Below are 17147 nucleotides of genomic sequence, written 5' to 3' on the forward strand. Positions count from 1 at the left end.
ATACTCACAGAGCTGGTCGTGTGTCAGAAATACTCAGAACAATGACAGAGGCTTGCAGATTCCATCAACTTCTGCACTGCCCTTCACCTGAAAGTCAGTCAAAGAAGCCAGTCAACAACTATGAACTCTTTATAATTGCAAGATGGAACTATAAAGCAACATGAGGATTAATAAGGAATAACTTACTTCTAGACATAGAAAGCTTAATGAAGATAGCTGGTAGGCTGTCAAGATAGATGGCTCAGTGGGTATAGGCACTTGCACCAAGCCGTGTAATCTTAGTTCAGTCTCCCTGGCCCACACAGTAAAAGGAGAGAACCAACCCTCCACGATGTTCTCTGATTTCCACATGTGCACAGTGGTGGGACACACACACAAGAAGAAAAGAAAAATGCAGCTGACCGTCAAGTTCAGTATATCTTTATTTTCACCGTAGCTCCACATGGCACTGACCACCTCATCTGAGATAGCATGTGTGGGGGTTGTGCTTGCATGTTATAAACTTGGATTATGCACAACTGTAAATCTTAGCTGTTGTCAGCTTTAAGGGAAGTTCATGATGTTCTGGAAACTTCTTCAAGCTCTCAAGCATTAGTTCTCTCCAACCTCCCTCCCTTTTTCCTTCCCTCTTCCAGGTCAAATGGTTCATTTTTTTTTTTTTCTTGTAGCTCTAGGCACACTGTGAAGGGTAGGGCCACACTCACCCAGCCTGACCTCCCAGTGATTGTGACATCAGAGTTCTATTTACAAAGCTAAGGACAGGAATCATTGGGATAAAAGTGGAGTCCAGGTGAACAAGTCAAGAAGAAACACACACACACCTGCTGACGCCACCCCAACCCCCCAATCGGACCTCTTTGTTGTTCTAAACAGCAAAGAGAAAAGATCCCAGATGGGAAAATAGCTCCATTTGTAGAGTGCTTGCCTACCACCATAAATCCTGTATGGTATACACCATACACCCTGTATACTATAGTATAATCCCACTCAGAAAGTGACAGCAGGAGAACCAGAGTTCAAGGTCATTCTTTGTGTTTATAATAAGTTCGAATCCAGCATGGACTACACGAGATTCTATCTGAACAAGACAATAAAAAGAAATAATCTGTAAAGGTTTCTCTGTCATTTGGAGCCATTTCTCCAGGAACTTCCTGCAAGTTTTTTCAGTCAAGAGTATGGACTAGTAGAAGACATGTCTCAAATGTGGGCTTTTGGAAGCATTCACATAAATCTTCTATGCTGCATCCTGTCCTTTACAGCTCAAGGGTATTAGAAAGAATGGGCATGGTACTTCCTTATTGGCTGCTGGGGCAGAGGCAGAATTCCAGAATTCCTGACTCCTTCCACAAATACACACTCAACACTTTATCACTCTAATGCATGTGAGGGTCCACAGGCTGTGATGGAGATGAAGTAAAATAAATTGGAATTTCTCTGGAAGAGCATGTGTTCCTTACGGTCAGAGGCTTCGCTCATTCCCCTTTGTAACATCTCTCATCCTCATGTTGACTGCCATAGGCAATGGTTCCTCATAAATCTGTGATGTGTTTGCTCACTGTAACATCTAAAAAACAAACAAACGAACAAACAAACAAACAAACAAAACACAGAGGTTCGCTGTGGATAATCTAGAGAGGATTGTGCCTTTAAAGTCTCAGGTCTTTGGCCATCAGGAGAAATGCCACCACTGCCAAAACAGTAGCAGTGACATTGGTTGAGCACATTCTCTTTTTCAGGTTCTCTTGGCTGCATTAGGATGCATCAACTCATTTACTCCTTAATTGCCCTTGAAACTATGAGGTAAGCACCACTGTTGTCCTGCTTTGTGACCATGACACTAAGTCATAGAAGAGTAACTTTCCCAGGTTTGCAGAGAATTCAACCAGCTCCACAGACCCTGTTCCTAATCTCCATGTTGGAGCTGTCTAATCCCTTGACCACCAGCACAAGAGCAAATTAAAACAGGGACTTTCACACCAAACTTAAAAACCGAAGCAAGAGGATGAGCAGACAGTACTTAGTCACACTAGAGTATTACATCACATGCTATCCTTGAAGTTACTCCATGCTAATTTGATTTCAGATTGCATAGTTTGAAAAGCCCTTTAGGTTTTGTGAGAAAAGACCAAACCTACCTGGCTAAGTTCACTGAAGTCTCTAAACAATGAATTCTCTTTAACTTTTCCCTTCTGGAAAAGTTCAGTTGTAATATCCCTAGTGTGCTCTGTTGGCTTAGTTTTGTTTTTTTTCAACCCTATTTTTAATGATGGTTCTTAAATGCTTTAACCTCCCTTCTAGCCCACCACCCACCAGAGGTAATGAAAAAGAAAAGTTATTAGGATATGGGGGAGGTGGACCTGTTTAGAAATTGTTCTTTGGAGCAAATCCCATCTGTGTTGCCAGGAAATCAGCAATTCAGTTCACAGGAACAGAAGCAGCAGCAGCAGCAGCAGCAGCAGCTTGAAACACTAGCAAACACTTCATGAGGATACCAGTAGTCCAGTTCAGTAGAGTCAGGATAGCAAATATGAATCAGCAGTGGTGGCATGACCTAGCAGAAACAGCCAGGCCTCAACCCAATCAGCATGAGTGAATAGGAGTGACCACAACCAGCAGGGATCCAGGAGAGTTTCTCTGCCACTCCTCTCTCAACGAAGTGAAGATCAATGAAGATGTGGGACCAATGAATCGTTGCAAAGCTAGCTATGCAAGCAAACCCCAGCCACTGTCTGTTTAACATCATCTGTCCTTCATGGGTCTTTCCTTGCCACAGGTTCCTCAGCACGTGTCCATCTTAGCAAAACACCATGTGAGTCTCTATCAGCTGACATCACTCTGCCAACCCACCAAAGTGGAAGCAGCCAGAAACTAACAGAACACCACCAGAAGATTTTTTTGATGCATTTTTTTCTATGGAGTCATGATATATGGAGCTCACACAAGGTAAGGCGAACCGATACATGTGTGTCCTTAGAGAAGAATCCCTCATCATCTGTTCTTTCACGTTTGCTTTAGCAAAACATCCTTTCACCTGTGTCCCCTTCAGGAAACATTCCTTCACATGTTTGCCCCAACAAAACACCATCATGTTGGGTGCCATCTATAGCAGTACCCAATTAATCTACTCAATTCAATCCTGGCAGCAAATTCCTCACTACCTGCCCCAATGTTCTGGGTTCCCGAATGAAAGACACATACACACAGCCTTTATATTTTTATATGCCTTAAACAGCAAAATGGTTGGGTCACTTTCTAACCTGACATGGCTAATCTACCTCCCTCCAATATCCCCAAATTATTACTTACTAAAATCTATATTCCATCTTAACTGCAGTAGGCCCAGTTGGGCAGCCCTCTTGGGGCCACTCTTCATTGGCTCCTTCATGGCAGCTATGCTCTCTGTCCTGCACCTTCTTGGGTGTGCTGCTTTGGTTCTCCTCCCTGCATGGCAGATCTCCTTCCTCCTCCTCCTCCTCCTCCTCCTCCCTCAGTCCCTTGCGGAGAATCCTAAAAGTCCCGCCTCTGTCTCCCTGCCCAGGCATTGGCTGCTGGCAACCTTATTAACCAATCAAAACCAACTAAGGGGAGGGTCCTTACCTTGTCTTACGTTCGGATACTCATTCAATTTGGGGGACCCAATTTAATATAATACAAGTATCATTAGATCAAACCCACAGCAACCATAAGTTTCCACTTCAGTGCTCCCTCAGACCCCAGGATGCTGGAAACCTCTGCTCTGCTCCTTTCTGCATCACTTCCTTATTGGAGGCAACCATCTTAGAATGGGGGTCTCTTTGAGGATCTGCCTTCCCACCATATCTGTCTGATTTCTAGTAAGAGTGCACCAGACCCTACACTGAAAGTGAAAAGTTCGCCTCCGTCTTTGTGACTATTTTCTACGATGATCTAGATAGAACTACATGTAAGCCTCATGTCTCATTCCCTACCTAGGCAGACACAGTTGCTGGGGACATGAATAAAGCCCACTACTCCACCTCATTCCCATCTCTACCTGCACTGTCTCAGATGTGGAAGGCAGAGATGGGCAGAAGGGGTTTCAGTTTTATGTGACGTGCACAAATACTTGAAAAGGGACCATCTATAAACCTATCAAGGGAGACTGAAATAATGGGCTCGTGTGTGTACTAATGCCCTCTCAGAAAAGCCAGGTCTGGAAACTTAGTACACACAAGAACAACTAGGAGTCTTATTCAGACTCCATGAAAAGCACACCTGACAATATGATGGGTCTTCCAACCTATCTGGTCATCTGACTGCTTGGCTTGTCAAAGGAACCACAAAGCAAAGAAATCCAAACTGTCCCCAGACCTTCAGCTTGCAACTATATTAGCTCTGTGCCTCTGCCTCCAAGGAGGTTTCCTTTGTAGCTCTTTTCCTTCCCATGTCCTGTCATGTGTATGCATATATATATATATATATATATATATGTATATGTATATGTATATATATACTTGCATGCACACCTGTGTAAAATACATGTGATCTGATTCCAAATAAGATTGGAATAAAAAACATGTGATTGCCAGTAGTCATCTATCAATGGAAAATATAACTATTTGGTAAATTGCACCCAGCTAATTGATACAGTACTTTGTGAATGTATTTAGTATATTCTGACACTGGGGGAAGACACAAACATGTCCGCCATGTTTCAGACATAGACATTCTGAACACTCATGCAAGAACACAGCTTCCAGTCAGCCTGGACTTCACAGTGGAGACTTTCTCAAAAACCCAAACCAGCACTGGGCAGTAGATCAAGTATGGGAACCTTTTTGTTGTTGTTGGAGACTTCTATCTCTGCTTCCAGTGTGCACCACACTTGGCAGACCTCTGTTCTCTAAGAGGTTCAAAAAAAAGTTAAAGGAAATCCACAGGAAGAGAAAGCAGTTGATCAGAGTAAAAATTCAATTTTGAAACATACTGAAACTCCAAGAACATTAATATCAGGTTCTATTAAGGAAATAGATCTGAAACATACACACACACACCTACCTATCTTCATTTGACACAAAGACTTACATGGACAACCTTTACTGTCAAATCGATAAGTAAAATTACTCCCTGCTTAGCCCCAGAAAACTCATAGAAAACTCAAGAGTCTAAAAGGACCTTTGTGCTGACTTGGAATTCCCTTAAGTGGCTAGGTTGGCAGCAAGCAATTGGTGTACATGACTCTGAATAGAACCCACACCTCATGACCTACAATGACTTCCAGTTTTATATCCCCAAAACATTAAATGTAGCTCTGGAATACACTGAGTAAAAACTAAAATTGGGGGCTGGAGAGATGGCTTAGCAATTAAGAATACCTTTCAGAGAACCTGGGTTCAATTCCCAGCATTCACACAATGGCTCAAAACCACCCATAAGGCCAGCCCCAGGACATCTGACACCCTCTGGCTTCCTTGGACACTGCAGGCATGTGGCTTACAGACTTACATGCAGACAAACACTCATGCACATAAAATGGAGAAAATAAAGCTGTTGGTATAAAAATGGGAGATGTGACCTGCAGAGGAAGAAGCAAGCTGTCTAATGAAACCCAGGTAGAAGCTTTCACAGTTCAGCCACACAGGGACATGCACCTGCAATCCCAGCACTTGGGAAGTTTTAGGTAGCAGTTTAAGCTCAAGGCCCTTTTCCTTAATAGTAGCCAGGCCAGCAAGATAGTCAAGTGTTACAAAGGCACCTGCCGCAAAGCTTGACAATCTGCATTCAATCCCAGGACCCACTTGATAAGACGAGAACTAACTCCCCAGGTTATCCTCTGACACACCATGGTATACACACACACATACACAACATACACATATACAAATGAACACAAAATAAAAAACAAACAAACAAAACAGGAAACAAGCCAACCAAGCTAAGCTGAGTATGGTGGAACACACTTTTAATCCTAGAACTTGGGAAGCAGAGGCAGGTGGATCTCAGAATTCAAGGTCAGCAAGGGCTATACACAGAGACAAATTAGACCTCATGCTAAGATATACTAAATGTTCTTGTCAGAAACAAGAAATAAGGGTTCAAGAGGTTGGGGTGAAGCTGTTCAGACTGCTTGCCTAGCACGCATGTGACTTGAGGTTTGAGGAGTAGCATGAGAGTATTTACTGCCGGCCAGAGCACGCACAATCCCAACACTTGAGAGGCCAAGGCACAATGACATCAGTGAATTCCCAAAGGGCCTGGACTACACACGTAACAAATTCCTGTGTCAAAAACAAAAGCAAAGCAATGGACAGAAAGCCCACTCAAAAGTTCATCCTGTTTCCCAGCTTGCTGAACACTATACGCCGGTGACTTTTTGTTCTTGTTTTGGGTTTGGTGCTGGGGATTGCAACCAGGGCCTCACACATACTAAGTATAGCCACTACCCATTGAACTACATACCTAGATCAGCCCCTCTTCCGCCATTTAAAGATGATCTTACTGTGCTGAGCAGGCTGGTCTCCTCAGACTTCAGTGCTGAAGTGCTCTTGCTTCAGCCTCACTAACGCTAGAGCCCCAGGAGCATGCTACCATACCTAGTTTCCCACAACTTTTACATAGCGTGGTCACGCTCATTTCTCTATACATTCAGTTCTTTCTTTTAAAAATACATGCTTTATTTATATATTATGGTTTAATATTTTATGCTTATGGGATTTCTTTTTTTTTATTAGATATTTTCATTTACATTTCAAATGTTATCCCGAAAGTCCCCTATACCCTCCCGTGCCCTGCTCCCCAATCCACCCACTCCTGCTTCCTGGCCATGGCATTCCCTGTACTGGGGCATATGATCTTCGCAAGACCAAGGGCCTCTCCTCCCATTGATAGCCGACTAGGCCACCCTCTGCTACACATGCAACTAGAGACACAGCTCTGGGGGGTACTGATTAGATCATATTGTTGTTCCTCTTATAGGGTTGCAGACCCCTTTAGCTCCTTGGTTACTTTCTCAATCTCCTTCATTGGGGGCCCTGTGCTCCATCCAATAGATACTGAGAGCATCCACTTCTGTAATTGCCAGGCACTGGCATAGCCTCACAAGAGAGCTATGTCACGGTCCTGTCAGCAAAATCTTTCTGGCATATGCAATAGTGTCTGGGTTTGGTGGTTGTATATGGGATAGATCCCGGTGTGGGGCAGTCTCTGGATGGTCCTTCCTTCCATCTCAGGTCTGAACTTTGTCTCTGTAACTCCTTCCATGGGTATTTTGTTCCCCATTCTAAGGAGGAGTGCAGTCCTTTCAAGAACTCACTCTCTGCTGTCTGTGGAAAACTCTCCTCCAGTGTTCCTGACTTATGATCACATCCTCTTTGGCAGATCTGATTTGTTTTCTAGCTCAGTCTCTAACAATGAAACTGATTTTCCTCTATCCGTCTCACTTCTGTCCCAAGTACAAGGGGGAACTGGAAGACAACAGCACCTTCATTGGGAAAGGAAGACGGTCCTTGTAAGTTTCAAGCCACTGGTTCTCACACCTCCCCATCACCTAAGTGCCCTACCTGCAAGCTGCTAAGTCATCTCAGAGTTCAGATGAGTGCTAAAATGCACTTATTTGTAACACATTGGCAAGAATGCCCTGCAGCAATGTGTGGGGTTGTGGCACATCCAAGGTTACAAAACGATCTTGAGGATTATACAGGAGTTAGACTTGTCTGGCTCCTTTAGCTCCCAATGGGAACCTTCATTCTTCAAGAGTTGACTTTTTGAGTACTGATATCCTCTGAATCTTTTCCATGTAAAGTCACCTTGCTACAGGAATTTTAAAGGGTGAGTGGGTGGTGGTGGTGGTGGTGGTGGTGTGTGTGTCTTGGCCAGGCTTGATGCACACTTTTAATCCCAGCATTCGCAGGGAAGACACACGTGGATCTCTGTACTTTTAAGGATAGCCAGATATAGAGACCTTGTAAGGTCTCTTAAAAGGAGGAAAGACCCCTGAGATGGGGGGACTGGAAGAGGGAGGGGGGTCCTTGACAATAAAGCTCTTAGTCACATGAGCACCATTACTTGATAGGTCTACTCAGGATTGTAAATACACCTCATAGGAACAATCAGCCAGTAAACCCCAAACAGATACAGGATTCAGGCTGACAGGGGAAGAAGGAAAAAAATAACACAGTCAAATTTTATTCCAATGCCTGCAAACATTCAGACTAATCAACGTGGTACCGCAATTTCTTATAATACATCAATAATAATTTTTGAATTCTAGAGAACTAAGCCCTAAATCACACATCATATAATCCCAAAGTAACGACTAACAAAATAACATTAGCCATGAACGTTGATATACTGACATAACAAGCTATTCTTACTAAAAAAAGCCACAGATCTATTTTGTACTGTGCATATTTGTTTTTTAACTTTCCTTCATAAATCCATTGATAATTAAGGTTTCCTTTAAATATGGGATTTCCAACATCAAAAATTCTATTTTGAAGGCTAGGGATGCTGCTCAGCCATAGAACACATTCACAGGGCTGAGGGAGTCCCATCCCTCCCCACACCACTACTTGCACACACATGCAGAGACCAAGTCTCTGGGTGTCTGTGTGTTGTTAAATTACCTTTCTATTTTCACGTGCACACTCCCACTTAGGCAGTGCCTCTGCCCCGGCAAACCTGTTGCCATTCAACAAATGATGAGTCAATGCTCCGGTGAGGCTGAAGCAATCAAGCAGCTAATATCAACCTTCTGCCAACATAAACAACTCAGGTCACCAAGAGGGAAAGGGGAGGAACCAGGGGAAAACCAAGAGGGAAGTCAGGAGATATAGAGATATGCAACTGGAGCTTATCCGGTTCTGAAGCTACAAGGACTTTTAAATTATGTTTAGGTGCCTGGTCATAGAGAACTATACTTACTTCGAAAGCACAGGACCACACTTAAAAAAAAAAAAAAGGCAGGGCAGGGTTGGGTAGGAACTGGCTATGTTCATTTCAACTCCAAGCAAGTCTATAAATGCAGCTTGTTTTATTTTTCTTAAAAATAAAATGCATACTTGAGCCTGACCACCATTTAGTTTTGAGCAAAATGGCACACACACACACAAGTAATCTCTGGGTGACATGGGAAGAAACCAAAGTCACAAAAATGTTAAAGAGCAAAACCACCTAATCTTCAAAAAGGCAACATGCAGACATCCATCGTATGGCTGCAAAGAGTAAAGGGGGCGGAGCCTAGCTCAGGGGTCACACTTGCCTGGCATGTAAGGCACTGGGTTAGATCCTCATACTGTGAAGAAAAGCAAAAGCCCTGATGCGGGGCGATCGAGGCCACTTCAACCTGAAGTAACTGCACACAGAGCACTGGGACACTACCAGGAAGTGACCTCAGGGGGAGTTGTGAGTGACTCAAGACTCAGGGAAGTTTGCAGGATTGTAAAAATATATCAATGCACAAAGTGAGAAAAGTAACTCTAGATTTTTCCTCCATGGGTACGCTGCGTGTGTGTGTGTGTGTGTGTGTGTGTGTGTGTGTGTGTGGTGCACTTCCTGGAAAGCCTCTGTCCGGCAGCACATGCTGGCTGGGCTCGCCAGTGCCAGCACACTCGGTCACAAGAACGATGGTCAGTCCTCCAATTTTTCCTCAGGAACTTGCTTTTCCACCCACACTCACAGACTTTATTTTCAGTACAAGCTTTCTAGTGCTACATTTTAATCAACATATTACATTTAAAGTCTTGATTTCTGAATGAGTCTCTTAGTACGGTGCAACATGATGGAGTGAACTGCTGGAGACCTCTTGACAGCTACAGGGAAACGCTTGATTTAAAATATGGTCAAGATGAGACTGTATCAGAAGCGCTGCGACACTACGCGACACTAGTGGTAGGCAGGTAAGGGACTTTTCATTAGTGGCCATTCATAATTTTGCCTTTAGAAACTTGGAAGAAATTGTCATCTTTGAGTTTCAAATGTTCGGGTAAATCCAGTTGCTTTTTAGCTTCTTCAATATCACCTTGAATCGCAGAAATAAGTGACTCTGGAAAAAAAGAAAAAAAAAACTTCTAATAATCCATATTACTATTCCTTTGCTCAGCTCCTCCTAAAAACACTGACTAAGCACCCTAGCCACAGCCCCGGGAAAGGACAGAGATTCAGTCAATGTTGGATCCGTCTTTTTCTCCAGGGAAAGCCAGTATTACATAAAGTGTTCTCTTGTAAAGAGACCCTTCACCTCCCAGGGTTTAATGTCGCACTATACCAACAGGCACCTGAAGACACCAGAAGCAGGTCTCTAATTACTGCTTCTTACACTTGCGGCGCATACTGCCCAGCCAGCCTTGCAGGGTCAGATGCCAGGTGCCACCACTCACCACTAAGTGCTCTGACTTGAGTGTCCCCTGGAACTCAGGTACTAGAAACTAAGTCCTCAAGGTTGAAGGTATTTGGGAATGGGAACTTTGGGAAGTGGGCCAGGAGGACAGAATGGATTCCTGAACAGAAAATGGCTGTGATACAAGAGTGACCTCTCTTGGCCCTACCCTGTGGTGCCCACCCACCGAGGCAGCAAGAAGGCTTCACCAAGTACTAAATACATGCTCCTATCATGCTCTGACTCCAGAACCAAGACCACAGGAATACCTGGTACTAGGTCAGAGCAACAGAAAACAGACTAAGGCACTAACTTAGTCTCCACCTCACATGGCTACTGAAGGTAAGCGGGATTAACTTGTACAATACTTAAAATAGTGCCTAACCCTGAATTAAAAGTGCTCAGTTATATGCCTGTCACCTTCAGAGAAGTAGCTGTAATACTATCAAAGGTTAATATAAACTCTTACCTAAAGAATCAAAGTTCTTTTCAGGTCTGAGATAGCCAACAATGGCCACATTGAGAATTTCCCCATAGAAGTCCTCTTTGAAGGTATGGATGATGTGGGTTTCCTATAGACAAAAATGTTGAAAAACATTAAAACAGTTGGGGTGGGGTGGGGTGGGGTGGGGTGGGGGCTGTAAAGACAGCCCAATGACCAGTTAAAGGGCCTCTTCCTGTAGAGACACCCAATGACCAGTTAAAGGGCCTCTTCCTGTAGAGACACCCAATGACCAGTTAAAGGGCCTCTTCCTGTAGAGACAGCCCAATGACCAGTTAAAGGGCCTCTTCCTGTAGAGACAGCCAATGACCAGTTAAAGGGCCTCTTCCTGTAGAGACAGCCCAATGACCAGTTAAAGGGCCTCTTCCTGTAGAGACAGCCCAATGACCAGTTAAAGGGCCTCTTCCTGAAGACCCAGGTTTGATTCCCAAGATCTAGAGGTCTACAGAGTGAATTCCAGGACAGTGATGGCTACACCACAGAGAAACCCTATGTTGAAAAAAACAAAAACAAAACAAAAAACAAAACCCTGAAATTCATCCAGCTGGTGTCGATTCTTTCCTCCATCCCTGCTGGGAACCAAACTCAGTCTTTCTTTCACTGGGTAAGCACCCCAGACACCTACACAGCACACCCTGGGTCTTTGCAGGCAGTCCTGAATGCAGTGCAGGGTAGCCTTGAGCTCCCCTGGCTCCTGCCTCCTGGGGACTGAGACTGAAGGCATTGCACATGCACCTCCAGGCTTCTCAGAGCCTTCAGCGACGGATAACAGCTGCTACACTTCTCCATCTTCTCAATTTAGAGGGAGGTACTTGGCACACATTCTCTTTTATATCCACATTTAAAAAGACTCTTGAAAATAAAAACAACAGAAAAAAACAAGCTTCTCTAACACTTATATGGTGAAACCAAGAGTATCCAAAGGATCCAAGGAAACTTGAAAAGAGGCCTGGGGAGTTTACACTAACAAGAATCAGGCCTGCTGGTGCCCACCAGTGATTCCAACTACTTGAGGAGGCTATGGCAAGAGGATCTGGGCTCCAGAGCAAATTCACAGCCAGCCTTTGCAACTTACTGAAGTCATCTCAAATAAAAAACAAAGGAGGGTGAGGCACTTGAATACAGCTCAGTGTTAGACTTGTTAGGTATGGGCAAGGTCTCAGGCTCACTCTGGTAGAGGTTCTAATCCTATGGACAGTCAGTGTGCTCAAGGACCCAAGGATAGACAATTGGCTCCTGCAATCCCAGCACTCATGAGCTAGGCAAGACTAAGCTATGAAAAGCCTTTCTCAAAAACAGGTGAGATGGCTTAGTGGTAAAGGTGGTTGGCACCAATCTAGAAGACCTGAGTTTGATCACCAATTAGATTATTAAAAACACTAACTATAAAACCTGGGCTGTATTAAAATTAATAGAACAACACTATTTTGTTAGGGCAAAATATTCTTCATAGATGGTTGATATTGACATATAACAATATTAAAAATAAACAGCCTGCCCTGAACTGCACGAGCATCCTGATCGTGGGTAACTGTGTTTATCCTCTCAGAAGAATTCAAGGCGGCCCAGAAATGGGCTTGATAATAGTATTTCTGTTATCTGAGTAGCTTACGGAGGAAATGAAACAACCTCTCCTCCCTTTTCCTTCCTTGCCCCACAGAAAAACAGATGAGTGTTCTCACATCAACTTTTCCTTATCTCTCCAACAATTTTCAGCCCAGTAAACAATCAACACAACCTTAGGGACTTGAAGTCCTTAGGGACCTGAACTCCTTAGGAGTTCATGGGCATTACTAATACAGCAGTTCTCAACCTGTGGGTCTTGACCCCCTTGGCAAACCTCTACCTCCAAAAATATTTACATTATGATTCATAGCCATAGCAAACTTACAGTTATGAAGTAGCAATGAAAATACCTTTATGGTTGATGTCACCACAACATGAGGAACTGTATTAAAGGGCCACAGCATTAAGAATGTTGAGAGCCACTGGTCTCTTACATCAGCATTTTAACTCTGCAGTTTTCTGTGACACACTTCTCTTATTTAGTCCTCAAAGTTAAAAGTTTTTAGCACAGGCCTGTCACTCAGGAAGCAGAGGTCGGCTCATGAGTTCAAGGTCAGCCAAGTGTGTAAGCTGTGGGGAAAAGTAGGGCAGGAAAAAAAAAAAGACTATACCCTCAAGGTGATTTTAGATGGAAGGGTTAGGAGGTTAGCTAAGTAGAATGTGGCCCTAAATATGAAGCGTAGTTCGATTCCCAGCAACGCTAAAAAAAAAAAAAGAAGAATGAAACAAACAAACAAGAAAGAAAGAGTGAGCAGGAGAGAACAGGGATGAGGTTAAAGCATACTACAGTAAGCAGTGTGTCTTAAGGCAATCAATGATGCAAAGAAATGCTTTTTTAAAAGGGCCTCACTTTTGAGTCTGTTAGGTGGTCCATAAAGCTTAAATAGACCCTTAAACAGACAAAACCAACAGGGCGTGATGGCACATTTAAGCCCAGCACTGGAGAGGTAGAGGCAGAGGCAAAGGCATGTGTATAGATCTCTGGGAGTTCCAAGCCAGGTAAAATTACACAGTGAGACCAATAAAAATGACCGACTAAAACAGGTAATTTTGAGAGATGAGGGAAAAGGCCCACTTATAGGACACACTTAAAACAAAGAGCAGCGACGGGATAGCAATCCTTCCCTCTAGCAACTACTCTCTTGTGAGACAGGATCTCACAACACAATCCAGGCTCTATTCCTCTCCCTCCTACATTGGATGACAGGCGTGTCCAACAGTGTGGCTTTAAACCAAAATGGAGGGCTGAAGTGACAGCTCAGCAGCTAACAGCACACTAGGACCCGAGCTTGCTTCCCAGCACTGAAGCTGGACAGCCTGGGCTAACGCCAGCTCTAGTGGATCCAACCTTCCTGGCCGCCATGGGCACCTGAGCTCATGTGCACACCCATAATTAAAAATTAAATATTTAATTTAAATGGCTCACGGCTGTCAATCAAAACACAGAGAGATTAGCAGAAAATTATTAGAAAACCTAATCCAACTATATGCTCCTTATGAGGAGACTCTTTATTCACAGAAACAGAATAAAAGCATGGAGAAAACTATCCCATTGAAATAAAAGTAAATAAATGCTGGGGGGCAGGGCAGGGATGAAGTGGAATGAAGGATACAACCCAGGCTACTTTTCTTCCTGTTATTTGTTTGTCTGTTTGAATTAAGATCTCTCTAGTAGTCCTGGCTGTCCTGGAACTATATATACCAGTCTGGCCTTGAACTCAGAGATCCACCTACCTCTATAACTGTGAAACCCTTAAGCTGAGGGGTTCTGTGTGCATTTAAAAGAGCAAGACGTGATTCTTACCATGGACTTTTTCACATTCTTATAGTACGGATTCCATCCTATGCTCACCACCATTTTATGGACATCGCCGCTCCCAACGCTGGCCCAGCCATAATAAATGCCAGTGGACACATCAGCTGGAAGATTGTCTACCACTTGTTCAGGAAAATTGGCTAAATGGAAGTAAACAGATATTCATCGCTACAAGTTTCACATCAAACATTGATTAAAAACACATTAAAACGTTAACTTGAATCATTACACTCCCAGTATCTTTCTGTTTTCCAACCCTCCATATTCCGACTTGAATTTCTTCTCTTCAGACTGCACGTTAGAAATGAGGCACAAAGCAAGTGTATAAATCTCTTCCCTCCACCCCAAAAAGCCACACGAAAATGCCCAAGTGGAAACAAAGATACGAAATAAACGCAGAGGTTTATCGTAAATTACTCATGTAGTCAGTTCCACTTGGGAGGCTACGAGAGATCCCCAGAGCTCAGAGGGTAGGAGGAAGCCTGGGAAACAGAGCGAGACCCTATCTGTTTGAATTAAAACAAGCAAAAAGTCCCTGCTTTTTCCTAGTAACGCCCCTAAGTAGGCTGAGTCACTTTAAAAGATTCTTATTTTCAAAAAACACAACCCCAAATCCCAAATTCAAAGGTTGATTTAATAGGTCAAGGAACAGCCCAAGGCATCCGTTTTTTAATAATGGACAATCAAGTTTTGATTACTAAAACTTACGTAGTCAGACCAAATAAACGTCGGCTCTCATAGAACTACCCGCGTTGTCATTGATCACTACACAGTAATATCATTAGAATGGAACTTTCAACAGCTTGAGAGTTCGGCCAATCCAACCTGCGGTGCCTTCCGGGACCGGGCTGCGCAGCTCGTCGCAAGCGGCAGGAGAGCGGCTGCCGGGTCCCCTGCCCACGGCCTAGAGCTCCACGGGCCCGCGACGCGCTCACCTGTGGGGATGCCCAGTTGCTTGGAGCCGCGGCCGAAGCCACGCACCACCTGGCCGCGGCAGAAGAACGGCAGGCTCCTCATGACGCTGACCTCGGAGGACGCGGGCTGCTCCTCGCTCCGTGCCTGCGACGGAGCCGCCGTGAGTGCGGCGCCCGGGCCCGGACCAGCCGGGGGATCCCGCGGGAGCTGGGCCGGCGGAGCGAGACACCCGCCGCGACCAGTGCCTGCCCGCAGGACAGCAGCCAGCCGTCAGAACCCAGCGGCCGCTCGGCCGGAACTGCGACAACCGCGGCGAATGCACAGGTCTGCGGCCCAGGCGACCGGCCTGCTCGGCTTCCGTTGCTCCCCCGTCGTAGCCCCGCCCCCGCCGTTACGGCCCCGCCCAGAGGCCGCGCCCCTCTCGGCGACATTGTAGTTCAGACCGTCCTCAACCCTTGAGGCTGAGGCCCCGCCCTCGCCTCTGTGGCCCCGCCCTCACCCATAGCCCAGCCTCTAATTGTCGCCTTTTCAGCTTCTTAGTTTGGGCTTTGCTGAAATAAGCGTTGCTCACAAAATACCTTAAGTTGTTCTCTTTTCCTCCACAATTTTGAATAAAATTCTGCCCAATCTTTGCAGTCACTTTCTTTTCCCTTACTCGTATGTAACTCTGAGAATGTTCAGCTGATCTTAAAAATGTTTTCTCTATGTTGGGAATATTCTTGGTAACGTTTCATTTCCTTGACTCTAGTACACTATCACAAAACAGGTATTTGTAACTGACTGTGAACAATCAGTTGAGAGAACTCACTGCCTTCAGACCAGCACAAAACAAATATTTGTTGAAAGAACAAAGCACACTACCAAGGTGCTAGGGAATTAACTGCGAAGGGGACTGTAACCCTGGGGCCCCAGAGGACACTGGCCCAGTAAACACTCTAAAGTCTTTAGAAAAGTTTAAACGACTGTGGCTGCAAGCTCACGCTAGCCCTAGATAAACCGGAATTTGAATGCAGACCCTGCTTCCTTGAACAGCCAATGTATGAAAACTACTTAATGGGAGGATCGGTGTGAGGGGATACTGGGAGAAGGGAGCGCTGATATTGGGGCGTAAGGTGAATAAATAAATAATTTTTTTTTGTTTTTTTGTTTTTTTGTTTTTTTGTTTTTTTGTTTTTTTTTTTTTGGTTTTTCGAGACAGGGTTTCTCTGTATAGCCCTGGCTGTCCTGGAACTCACTTTGTAGACCAGGCTGGCCTTGAACTCAGAAATCCGCCTGCCTCTGCCTCCCGAGTGCTGGGATTAAAGGTGTGCGCCACCACGCCCAGCCAATAAATAATTTTTTAAAAACAGAAAAAGAAAACTACTTAACGGATTGCCTGACAATATTAAAAGTGTGAACCAGGCATGGTGGTGCATACCTATAATGCCAGGAATCAGATGCAGAGACTAAGGGCTACAGAGACCTTCTTTCTTTGTTGAAGGTGGTGGTAATGGGATACCGTCTCTATTCCAGACTGGCCTGGAGCCCACAACTCTGCCTCAGCCCTTCTGTGTACTATAGGCATGCACTAACACAACTGGGTAAGAATGTTTTTAGTGCTGTCTTCCAGGTGTCTTTCATTCCAAATAGTTGATATGTTAGAATGGTAGTTTTCAGTTTCTTCATCACCAGAGCTAAAGCACACATGGAGGTGAGAACCAGATACATCATGCTGGGTTTTATACCACCAAGTCCACGCTCTAAGGGAGTGAGAGAACTGAGATAAAATGAGGAATAAAGATAGATGCTTTTGTATTTCGTTTGGTTTGGTGTTTCAAGACAGGGTTTCCCTGTACAGCACTGGCTGTCCTGGAACTCACCCTATTGACCAGACCGGTCTTGAACTCAGAGATCTGCTTGCTTCTGCCTCCTAAATTAAATCTGGGATTAGAGGTGAAGGTGTGTCCCCACACCTGACCTAAAATAGACGGTTTTTGAGAAATAAAATAGGAAGGGTGTGGATTCAAGGCTTAGCG

General features: G+C 44.5%; 1 protein-coding gene across 1 annotated transcript; it reads right to left on the reverse strand.

The window, feature by feature from the left end:
• Positions 1-8114: 8114 nt before the first annotated feature.
• Positions 8115-15506, reverse strand: Rfk (riboflavin kinase). The gene is made up of 4 exons (XM_021151666.3): positions 15153-15506; positions 14206-14357; positions 10803-10905; positions 8115-10000 (listed from the first exon to the last, which is right to left on the reverse strand). Exons 1-4 carry the CDS (start codon positions 15232-15234, stop codon positions 9870-9872), a joined length of 468 nt encoding a protein of 155 aa, XP_021007325.1. The 5' UTR covers positions 15235-15506; the 3' UTR covers positions 8115-9869.
• Between the last annotated feature and the right edge of the window lie 1641 nt (positions 15507-17147).

Source organism: Mus caroli, unplaced genomic scaffold (genome assembly GCF_978045245.1).
Source record: "Mus caroli unplaced genomic scaffold, Mus_caroli_1 scaffold_20, whole genome shotgun sequence".
In the NCBI taxonomy this organism is placed as follows: Eukaryota; Metazoa; Chordata; class Mammalia; order Rodentia; family Muridae; genus Mus; species Mus caroli.